This window comes from Aristolochia californica, unplaced genomic scaffold (genome assembly GCF_029961685.1).
Source record: "Aristolochia californica isolate CCGP_79_NKW_82.1479 unplaced genomic scaffold, dmAriCali1.0.hap1 SCAF_2, whole genome shotgun sequence".
NCBI classification, from domain to species: domain Eukaryota; kingdom Viridiplantae; phylum Streptophyta; class Magnoliopsida; order Piperales; family Aristolochiaceae; genus Aristolochia; species Aristolochia californica.
The window spans coordinates 43,271,001-43,282,867 of record NW_027181881.1 but is presented as its reverse complement, the minus strand read 5'-3'; the positions used below and the strand labels follow the sequence as shown (position 1 = coordinate 43,282,867).

The 11,867-nt window shown below is 41.4% G+C and overlaps 1 protein-coding gene across 5 annotated transcripts; it reads left to right on the top strand.

The window, feature by feature from the left end:
- Positions 1-5,394: 5,394 nt before the first annotated feature.
- On the top strand, positions 5,395-10,069 carry LOC137955308 (zinc finger CCCH domain-containing protein 53-like). 5 transcript variants are annotated; one of them, XM_068802197.1, is made up of 10 exons: positions 5,395-5,934; positions 6,164-7,304; positions 7,394-7,582; positions 7,737-7,922; positions 8,070-8,167; positions 8,253-8,474; positions 8,577-8,739; positions 8,877-9,110; positions 9,195-9,287; positions 9,418-10,069. In XM_068802197.1, exons 2-9 carry the CDS (start codon positions 6,250-6,252, stop codon positions 9,226-9,228), a joined length of 2,181 nt encoding a protein of 726 aa, XP_068658298.1. In that variant the 5' UTR covers positions 5,395-5,934; positions 6,164-6,249; the 3' UTR covers positions 9,229-9,287; positions 9,418-10,069. The 5 variants fall into 5 exon arrangements, with proteins under 5 accessions (XP_068658298.1, XP_068658297.1, XP_068658299.1 ...); XM_068802196.1 differs by having other exon boundaries at positions 6,139-7,304; XM_068802198.1 differs by having other exon boundaries at positions 5,395-7,304; positions 7,737-7,916.
- The last annotated feature ends 1,798 nt before the right edge of the window (positions 10,070-11,867 follow it).

The following is an 11,867-nucleotide window of genomic DNA, read 5'->3' as shown; positions in this document are numbered from 1 at the left end:
ACTCGCACAGCGAGTGGCCGTGGTGGCATGCGTTTCTTGCTTTGCTACAACATGCTTCGAGATCGCCAGGCAACAAAGCCTTCCCAGGTAAGCTCCTTTCTCTTCCTTCTTCATCTCTGTTTTATTTCGATTTTTTTCATTAAATTCTTCCTACACGGCCGTCGGTTCTCACGAGGCAAGCGAACTGACCGTGTCGCTGAAATTGAGCTGACTCGCAATCTCATCTAGCAGCTCCCTCACGCACATGTCGATGAGCTTCGACCCGGAGCTGCCGTTCCTAATCGTGAACCGTCTTGATCCTCACGTTCTTCAACTCAAACAGCATCTGCACTCCCTGCGCGATCTGCGCCAGGTGCTGCGACTCCAACTTCATAACCGACGACACCACCGCCAGTTCTTTGTTCGTTAATTCGTTTTACACCTCCTCGAACTCCTCCACGATGTCCTTGATGACCTCCACCCGCTTCATGATGAATCTTTTCGAACCTTGTGAAAGATGACCCTTCACACTAAACCACTTTAAATATTTGCTTGGTAGGAGATTTAAGATCCTTGAGTTCGTTCAAAGATTAAACTTTTGGATTGATTTTGAAGTTTTCTTAAAGTTTCAAGGACAATCTTTTGAGCTCAAGAGTTTTGACTCCCAAGGTATTTGAATCTTAGATTTGAAAGACAATAACTTTTGCCATCGAATCTACTTATTATTTGTTTTTTTTAAAGAGACGTACTTGAAGTTTAGAATTTTGGGAGCAATCTTTGTCCCTTATTCTTTAATGTTTAGAGCTTTGAAGAACACATGGTGCCCTTAATTTTACTGAGGAATTTTTCTTCAAATTCTAAAATGACTTTTAGTCACCTTCACTCTGGTGAAGTGTAATTCATGTTCTCAACTGTTATGAGCTAGCTTTTGTGAAAGTTATCTATAAGCTTTGAAACATAACCAACTTTTTAGCTTTCAAGTTGTGCATCTTCGCTATTTGCCATTTTGCATGATCAAATATGACAAAATTCAATGTTGTAGCTTGCTTATCCAAATACTTTCTCCTTGTTAGATAAGTTCGAGGAACTTTTCAAGGTGAAACATTCTTTCTTTTGAATGCCCAACCTTTTGATTGTAAATATCGTGGATGATTTGCTTTGTTGACTTCTTCTGACTGTTTTGAAACTGGAAGATTTAACAACTTTTGTTTAATTTTTTTGGTTTTTTTTGGTATTTCAGCATGCATAGAGTCAAATTAGGGTTGAATTTTTGAAAACCTTGCCCCATAACACTTAACTTGACCTACCCAAACCATCATCCCCGCAACACCAACCCCATATCCTCCACAACTGCACTTTGATCTATGGCCTATTTTATTATTCATTTAATAGTATAAAAAAGTTTAAATTAATTTATATTAAAAATATTATATTACGTAAATAATAATAAATCTCCTAAACATTGAAGATGTTCTTTATTTTTATTTTAAAATATGTATATACTTATAATTGGAAAAAAAACATATATACGATAATTAGGTCAGATTTAGTAACAAACGTCCCAGCTTCAACCCATGATGTTTTTTCCTCAATCTTGTCCTAGCACCGTTGGTGAGGCAGAAAACCCAAACCCGGGGTTTTGGGGCTGGGTCATGTTAGGTTCCCTAACAGCTAACAGTAGGCACTTCCTTTATTTTCTCGTCTCTCTATTAGAGTGAAACTCAGTCTGCGAAAGAATTGTTTTACTTGGGAAGACGTATCTTTTAATGTAATTATGATGCTACCAACATGAGATTCATCAACTGAACTCTTGCCAAAAAGTTTTGATTCTGTCTTAGGTTTTTTATATTTAAGGATTGACATGTTTTTGTTTCCTTTTGAAACATTCAACATCTCCATAGGTTGAGCTTTTATAACTTGCTCTTGAAATCCTTTAGCTTTTTACTTTGGAGAAAGTAAAGTAAAAATTATTTCATCCATTGCATGCGCATTTATATTTTTTGTGCCAAGAGGACCGTGTTGCCTTTGTAATTGCTCAAATTATGCAAATAGTTGATATAGTTAATTACTTTTTTGTCTTTCAATTATTGGTGTTGGTGAACTCCTCTATGGAGACGTTACAACAAGTACAATAGAATTGACTTAGTAACTTATTTTCAAGTGTCAACCACCTACAAGTAATTAGTTCTAGAGGCAGTTCATATAACTAATCGAAGACATTTTCTTTTGACCAGCGGTTTAAATTTTTACCATTAAGTCATCCTCTATTTCGGTAGCGTTGCATGTTTCAATGAAGTAGGTAACATGTCAATTGAAATTGTTATTGCCATCAAATTATCAAAATTTGGTTGATTTGTACCCAAGTAACATTCATTGAGCTTGAATTCTCTAGTTGTAAGGTCTAATATAGGCTTGAAATAACGCTTGAACCTCATCCATTGGTTGAAGATATTGAATGGTATTTTCAACGATCGACTTGAGAGAATTAATTACCAAAGTATCTCCATCTACTATTTGAAGAATTTGTTAATTTGTCCTTGGAGGAGAAGATCTATCTTTCGAAACTACAAAAAATATGGAGGATTTTATACAAGGAAAGATTCTCCAAGATTCATTTTCATTGACTCTATTCAACACACAAGTTATGAAATTTATGAATCCCTTGCATGAATTTGGTTATCTCTATCTGTCATTGCTTGTTGTAGATCTGCGAGTTGTTCTTCCAAAGTTTTTTCATGTACCATTATTTTCAACACTACGTGGACCTTAAAGGTCAATGAATACCTTTTTTATCGCATTTGTAGATTAAGTTCTTGATTTATAGCTGCTACAAATATGGCCTCCCAAAGATCAAAATAGTGCATTATCTTCTTTACACAAGCAAAAGTTTTGAACTCTTTATTTTTTTTCCAAATTAAGGTATAGTTGCACCATTGGCAATTTCTTCTTTGAATAAGTTACTAGACGCAAATGAGCGGTCGATACAACGTTCACAAGAACCCTTTTGTTTTGCTTTGGTGGCTCCATGACAAATTGTATGTTTGATTGGCTCTTTGTACCTAGACGAGTAGATATGTTTTCTTTGAATAAGCGTAGATCTAAATTTGTGATCTTAAAATCATGGTTCTTCTTTGCACCTTGAGATACTATGAGATTAGGGTTGATTTTGTTTTTCGTAGTTTGTGGTGAAAGAGATAAGAGACATAGATATCCCTCTAGATATGCCAAAAATATCGTCTTACAACAAAAACTAGTGCAAAAATAACACAACTATTTGTACACTAACAAAAATAATTTATAAAATTTTGAGTGATAAAAAATAGTTCCAATCTCTCATTTGCTCATTTGATTTATAGAAGGGTGAAATGGTTCAACTGTACCATCTTTCTCCTTTTCAATTTCCTTATAACAAGTACTCATTTGATGAGGTCAAGACATGTGACCAAACCAACTTTCCTCTTCATATGATTGCAACATGTCATAAAACCAAGTTTCTTCTTGGTGAGATTGAGCCACATAACAAGCCGAGTCTCTTTTTCAATCAAATTGCAACATGTGTCCACCTCAATTAGTCAACTCATTTGACTTGGCCGACCATACTAAGGGTTAACTTGGCATTTACCCCAAGTTGACTTATGCAATTGATGTTTTGAACTTGTATGCTTTGTGGAACTTTCCGCTTTGGCAATCAACAAGCTACACTTTGACTAGTGATGGAGGTTTTAGACTGCTTCATACTTTCACACTTTCTATTGCCTTATTTGTTATTACCAAGAGTGAGTAATCTTTTGGGGTCAACCAGTGGGGGAACTGGTCTGGTCTGTGGGTAGGCAATTTGTGTGTGGAGACTTGTGATGAAATGGGAGCTTTACGTCCACTACAGACCAAAGAGTAAGGAAGAGTGCAGATTGGCTTAAGATGGATTAGATTTGCATTGTAATTGCCTCTTAAGAGCTTTAGATGTGAGTGTGACTCTCCCCCTTTTTCCCTTGTGAGCTCGCTTTAAATAGCTAAAGTTGTCTTTGCGTCACTTAATATAAAATTCTAAATAGATTGGCTGTCCGGCAATTAACGCCTCCGAACATCATTGTTGAGGCTTTAAAGAAAAAAAGAAAAACTTATAATCCTGGGGCGATCTGATTTCGAAGTGCTTCAATGGGTGAGGGTGTTTCGTTTTTAAAGGAAATTTGAAACTTGAAGCATATGCAACGAGCTCAAAAGAAGTTCGTCTGTGCTTATATTTTCGCTCCTTAATGCATAAAACCAAATTTCTGATTCGAAGTTGAACAGAAGCTGCTTCTCGTGGGATGCAGAGCAGCTCAAGTGTAACTGTAAAAATGGTAGTGTTACTGACGGTTGTTTCTGGTCTTATTCTGACACGGAAATTGAAACCACGGAGCTCCTCAGCTTCAATCTATCCAAGTAAAGCGGAATGATGGCCCAATAAATCATTCTATCCGTTTAAGGCCTCGGAAATAAAAGATTTTTGCTGCTGTTTGTCATTGTGGGTCACCGCATTCATAATGGGAGTCTGAAAAGCAGTCCTCTCTGTCCAAGCAGCTTCACCCAGTGCCATGCACATGTGACAGGCATATAAATATAATGGGGCCAACCAAGATTTTTTTGTTTATGTTTTCCAACAAAACCAGTAATTAAGTAACGGGATAGGTTGTGGCCATGGATTAGGAAGCTTTGGGGGTTTCCTAATTTTGATGATTGGAAACTTGGAATTAGAAGGGGAGAGCAGACAATCTGGCCAGGGGCAGAGTGCAGAGCTCACAGGGTCCGAGTTCGAATTTTCCACGTGTGGGTCATTATCTCGTGTGAGAAGAAGATGCCTCTTGTGTCATGTGTCTGATTTGGTTGGAGATACGTGATATCCCGGTGGGCGCGCTGCCATGTGCTTCTCTGAACGATAAAGGTGGGTCCGCCCACTTTAAAAGTCTCTTTGTCTTTCTTTCATCTAAGCTCTCACAGGTGAGAAGTGACCGGTGAGGGGAGGGAGGGAGAGCGAGCCGGAATCGGAAGACGCAATAATAATCTAACTCCTTATCATAGCTCAACGGATGAGAAGGGATTTTATTTTCATTTGAGGGGGGGGGATTAGGGAAGGGAGAAGCACAAGATCATGCGAATCCCCATAGGTTCTGCACAACGCGACAAGAACTCATCTTCTTCCCACCCTCTCCCGATCCATCTCTCTGGTTATTATATTATTATGCTCTCACTTTCAGTCTCAAAAGGCTCTGTCATTAGAATTACAAATATATGTTTGCCTTACTTAATAACGAGGAGAGAGAATCAGAGAGGGAAAAGTGTCGTTACTCCATGACGACGACAACATAGAGAAAAAACATAAAATAAAAAGCTGCCCAAATGAAGGCTTTAAGACGCCAAATTTAAAGAGTGGTAGTGATTGGAGGAGCATTGACCCGAAGGAGGAGCAAGGTGGAGGGTCCTCACACGCAGTTTGCTTGCTGGAGGGTGAGGGTGAGGCAGATCTGGATCTACACTCACAGTCCCCACTCTGCTCCTCCCCCGAGACTAAACAAACAGAGAAGAGGGAAAAATAATAAAGAAGCAAAGAAAGAGGAAGCCGGAAAAAATAATAAAGCATAGGAATCCGTCCCCCACCCACACAGCCTAGGCTGCCGCGCTCATTGCTCTTGCAGACACTAGTCCTTCCCAGTTACTCGTTTAGCAGAGACCAGACTGCTGCTGCTACTCGCCGTTGATGTTGATGAGGATGATGGTGATGATGATGACGATGATGATGCCGCGACTTCTGCTCCCTGCGTAACACCGGTGAGGTGGCGTCCCGGTGGTGCTAACCAAAGAAAATGAACCAAATTGTGCAAGAACAACCAAATCAAATGGATTTACAGATATAGAAAGAGTCGTTTTTTGCAGAAAAAACTCTTGGCATATGAGGTTCGTTGGGCAGCGGTCTGTCTGGTTAGTGCTTACTGCATCTATGTTCTCCTCCCCCATTTTTCTTTCTTTTTTTCCCTCCTTTTCCTCTTCGTAACGTCCTTCGTTTCATCATCACCTTTTGGGAACATCCGCTAGAGCTCTCCCCGCTCCCTTTTTTGTTTTTTTTTATATTCCCACGGGAGTACTCAACTTTCCTTCCCTTTGGGCCTTTTCTTCTTCTTGCAGCTGTTCTGCGGGACTGGGAGGGCAGCTGTTCTGCGGGACTGGGAGGATTCCCATAGATCTCCGCCCTACTGCCGAGTAGTCTACTCCCCTCCGCCTGCTTTGCTTCTAGCCATGGACGCCTACGAAGCGACGAGGATCGTCTTTTCCAGGATCCAGAGCTTGGATCCCGAAAATGCCCCTAAAATAATGGGTCTCCTTCTCATACAAGACCACGGCGACAAAGAGATGATACGTCTGGCCTTCGGGCCGGAGGCCCTCCTCCATTCCCTTGTTCTCAAGGCAAGAAAGGACCTTGGCCTGCTCCCGGCGACTACTCCGTCCACCCCTTCTTCGTCTCTCTCTTCTCCATTTTTCTCTAGACAACATAACTCTTCTGCATCATCCTCTTCTTCTTCCTCATCTCTCTCCTCTCGCCTCGTCGGTGTGAGCAGCCTACCTCTGTCATTAAGCATGCCTTCCTCCTCCTCCTGGGTTTCGAATTCCGCCCCTTTTTTGCGCAACGGTATGGTCGATTTGCAGAGCCATGAGGAACTGCTCGGCCCCAATTCTGCTTACGGCGTCAACGTTGGATCTTCTTCGTGTTCCTCTAATTCTTCTTCCTTCTTTGGCGGCGGTGGCAGTAGCGATCTCATGGAAGACCTACAGCTGCAAGACCATCTCTCTTTTCTCAACGACCCAGCAGTTGCTTCTGCTTCTCCCACCGTTTCCATAGGATTATCAAAGATGAACAACAACGGAGCCAGCGGGGGTGACTTGTTCTACCCACCGGAGAGCCCCACCAGCCCCAGCGAGGCAGGTCTGCTGTTCCAATACGGGAATTGGGGAGCCAATGGCCACCATCGCCGGAGCTGCTCCGTCGCTGATGTGGATCTAATTGGCGGAGGGTTCGGGTGGAAGCCGTGTCTGTACTTCGCCAGGGGCTACTGTAAGAATGGTTCCAGCTGCAGGTTCCTGCATGGACCACCAGACTCAGCAGCGGATGGTGGCGCCGGAAAGCAGCTTGACGTGCTTGAGCACTGCCAAGAACTGCTTAGATCGAAGAGTCAGCGGCTGGTCTCTCAGATCATGCCTCCCTCACCATCGTTTCCCTTTCCCAACGCGAACAAATGCATGAATTTTTTGCTGCAGCAGCAAGGGCAGAATGACTCCCAGAAGTCTCCCTACTCGTATGCCTACTATTTCTATTTTTTCCTTGTTAACGTTTGTTTTCTTTTGCGTTAAATCAAGTAACCTGGTCGGGTAACCTGGCGTGCAGAGCTGCGGCTGTAGCAGCGTTAATGTTGGGCGATGAATCACACAAATTCGGGAGCAGATCTATGATGAGAATGGAAAGGAATGACTTCGCGGCAGGAGCTGGGATGGTGAACCCAGGTTCGAGGCAAATCTATCTTACGTTCCCGGCTGACAGCACCTTCAGAGAGGAAGATGTCTCCAACTACTTCAGGTTGGTGATAATGTTGGCAGTGTATATGATAGCTGCAACTGCGGAAGAGCTTTCCCATCTTCTCTTTTTCTTCCTCTCTAAGATTGATTTGAATACAAAGGAAGAACGGGATACTTAAACGAGCTGTCTGTGACTTTGGTTTTTTTGCTTGAAGCATCTACGGACCAGTACAGGATGTGAGGATTCCATACCAGCAGAAAAGAATGTTCGGCTTTGTGACGTTCGTCTATCCGGAGACAGTGAAGCTCATACTCGCTAAAGGGAACCCGCATTTCGTTTGTGACGCTCGCGTGCTCGTCAAGCCCTACAAAGAGAAGGGCAAAGTCCCTGACAAGTACAGGCATTTTCTACCACTCTCCTAAATACCTCTACTTCTCATGAACAGTTCAAACTACGAATTAACAATTAGAGCCAAATTTTCCTCACCGCTTAGTTCCCTCCCCAGTTAACGAACGTGTTTATATATATATGTTTCTTTGATTCACAGGAAACAAACTCAACAGCAACCTGAGAGGGGGGACTTTGCTGCCTGTTCTGCTTCTGCCAGTCTCGAATCAAGAGAGCGCTACGACCTGCAGCAACTGAGTAAGCATCAACCGTCCGAGCTGGTTTTCCATTACATGTTTTTATCCGAATCAACTAATAATACTGGTCACTGTGCTGATTTCAGGTGCTCGGATGTTGTACAACAACTCTCATGAGGTTATGCTGAGGAGGAAGTTAGAGGAACAGGCAGACATCCAGCAAGCCATTGAACTCCAGGGCAGAAGGTTGATGGGCCTGCAGCTCCTGGACGTCAGCAGGCGAAATCTGTCTGGTGCTAGTCCGTTACCTTCCCCCTCTTTTGATACTTTTAGTCACTATGATCCGAACTCTCCTGACGGACCCGAAGGTATGGTTCCCCTCTCTCATCAATTGGTCAATCGATCTTCTCCTTAATAACTTGGGAAAACTAGCAGAAATAGACCACCTTAATTCTTTTCCTTGAACGCAGGCACTTGTCACAGTCCTGCTGCAACCGTTCATCCGCCTTCTGATCAGCATCAGCTGCAGAAGTTCCATATCAACTCCATTATGCAGGTTTCCGATAACGAAGCCAATGTCAACGAATGTGCCGCTGAAGAAAGGTTACAGCAAGAGAGCAATTACCCAGAAAAGTAAGGAAAGAGAAAAGCTTTCCGTCGACCGGCCCATCCAACTCGGGCATTTAATTTTTTTTTCAAATTCTCATTCTAGTTCTGGTGGAATGGAACTGCGCCTGACGACTTCTGTTTGGTCTGCATTTCGACTCTAGCAACAATGTGGAGCACAATCTTCCGGATAGCCCATTTGCATCCCCTACCAAATCACTTACAGATCCACCTTCCTTGTTCACCTGTGAAGCTGCAGAAAGGAGCTGTTCCTCTCCAGTCAACATTACTTGTGGAAATGCGACTTCCAGTAGTATCCCCATTGCCTCTTCCTTGTTCTCGGGGACGTCTTCATTAGATATGGCGTCCTTCAAATCATGCTTCTTACAGATGCCCAGGTTGGATTTCTTTCTAGTTTCCGCTGGCTAATAATCTATTTCTCTAAATAAGTTTTCTTAGCCGATGTTTTTAGTGTTTTCCAGGTTCTCTTCTGGTCACGGTGCTATAGGAATGTAGGCGTATGAACTTGCCTGCATATTAGCATTCGGGCGAGAAGGAGATTGGATTCCGACTAGGTCTTGTGATTTTCTGTTGTGTCAGATTTTGTTATTCTTCATCTCGGTTTTTTCTTGGGGCTTGAATCATTACTTACGGCCATCTGAGAACTCTTTTTTTTTTTTTCTTGTTCTTGAATATGTTTACCAGGTAAATACCAACCATGCACATCATACGTAGTAAACCCGAAGAGACAGACAGGAACAGCTGCAAATAACACCATACTCTACAGTCTATACACGTTCCATACGTACAGAAAGACAACACTGATTTTGGAATACTTGATGGGAAATCCTTCTCGCTTTTCTTTCATATATAGAGTCAACACTGATAAGAGGCAGATAGATCCTCCGTTAAAGAGATTTATTAGTAGCTGTCTCAAGAATAACCACCCCATCTGCAATTTCTCTTCCTTTCTTTACCAACCATCTCCAGTGGATTGACAGCAGAAGAGGCAGGAACAACATGTACCACACATCAAGTCTGGAAAAGAAATCCGACAAACTAGTGCTGAGGAGGAGAAGAAGACACGCCAGAAAGGGGAAGAAAAGCCTTATCGTGTTGAACGTTGATGCGAGCACGGACGGGTTTCTCTCATCCACCACTCTTCTTTTATCTATCTTTTGTTTCTCTGTTATCAGATTTCACTTTTTTACACAGCCTTTTTTCTCCCAGATGATTAAACAAACAGATGAATAGATCAAATGAGTAAATCTTTGACGAGAAAAAGAAACGGAAAGTGTTTATTTGTATTAATTAATATCACTTATCAGATATATGCCTCCCATTTTTCTCTGACGGATTCTCTCAATCTGCCCTTTTCCTTTTTCTCTGACAGGCTCCTGTCAGTTTTCTCATGGAGGGTCACATGGGTGCTGACTCCTGACAATACGTGCGGGCCCTAGAATAGCGCAAACAAAATGATTATAGTCTCTACTGACAGAAAAGTGGGCTCTACGACTCTGGCCTTGTCCCCCCCCCCTTTGGGCTTTATTATTTTTACTTTATTACTAAAATTTTAACGTCACCCATGGTAAAAGAGCGGAGTAGCCGGCCATGGGCCAGCCCAGACACCTACCTACTACCCACGTAATTCGTGCGCACTTGACGACGACGTATGAGCTGCAGCCGTGCTCACCCACTCCCCTAATCATAAATTTTGTGGACCGTGCGACCTGTGTTTAGTAGACGCACAATTAATGTAAAGAGTATCAGGCTGGATCCATTTAAATTAATAACAAATAAAATAATATAATTGATATAAAATATAGCTAATGAAAGAATGGACGAGGCATCTGGAAAACTCGACTTAGTTTCTATTTCTTCTAGCATTTTTCGTTCTTCTCTCTCAGATAGACGAGACACTCTGATCATCGCAGGAAATTGATTGCTTTCAGTTCCAACTCTGCTTGGTGGGTGGTGATGCAGACTCAGAAGAGAAAGATGGCTTCAGCTACTAATCTTGAAATTTCAATACATGTTCTATTGGGAGTCGCTCAATCCACTACAATGGTGTGTGAATTTATTGAAGACCAACTGGTGTGGGTTCTTGTGTACAATGATAGTACTAATAACTTTATGAATGTAAGGGATCATAAACTGGTTGAGACTACCTTAGTATCAGATCAGTTGTTTTTCAGTAATTGTAGGAGACAAAACGTAACTCACTTATGCAGCCAACGCCAGAGATGTGGAATTGACAGTGCATGGCATTACATTTATGTCTGACTTCTATCTAAACTTATTACAAGAGCTGCAATGGCTTCAAAGAGTGGGAGACATTCTATAGAATTTCCTCACAATGACAATGGAACATACTTGGGTCAGAAAATAAGTGAGGCTGACAGCCTAGCAGAGGCTGAAAGTGTGATTTTGGGGCTATTTTATTCAAGATTACAGCTGACTACAATGCTAGCTTTGAGATACACATTGAAGGCCTTCTTTCCAGCATTTTGACTGAATTTCAGGATTATTTGGATCTCCAAACCAGCTACTACTTGCACAAATAAATGTAAGAGAAGAAAAATCACTTTTCACCAAACCATAAATTTCAAGGTAGACCCACCCAATTTAGGGTACTAAAAAGAGTTTATTCACTTTTTAAGGGTAGCTCAAAAAATATAAACAGAGCAAAAACAATAAAAGAACTGGTTTAAGTTGGATGTTGAGCACACTCTTATTCTTCATATATATTGGGTCTATATGGATTGCTCATAAGTGATTTTTTTAAAAATAATGACAAATTAAAGAAATACTTGGAGGAACCAAAAGTGTTAATAAAAAATAGCAACACTCATACTTCAACCGAAAGGAGACGCACAACACGATGCTCATACTTCTATTGAAACATAGAATTCCATGATTATAATCATAGTAGAAGAGGATTAAGGGGTGAGAAGAAGAAGAGAGATGTGGAGATAAGGTATTAGGAGGAGAAGAGGAAGAGTGACGAATTTGGAGAAAATAGGAGGAAGAATAAGTTAATGGACTTGTCCAAACCCTCCACCTTAAACACTATTTATAAATGATAAAAATACCAATATTATAATTATACCTTTCAACCTAGTAAGAGTGAAGAAGAGACAAAAAACATAAACTAA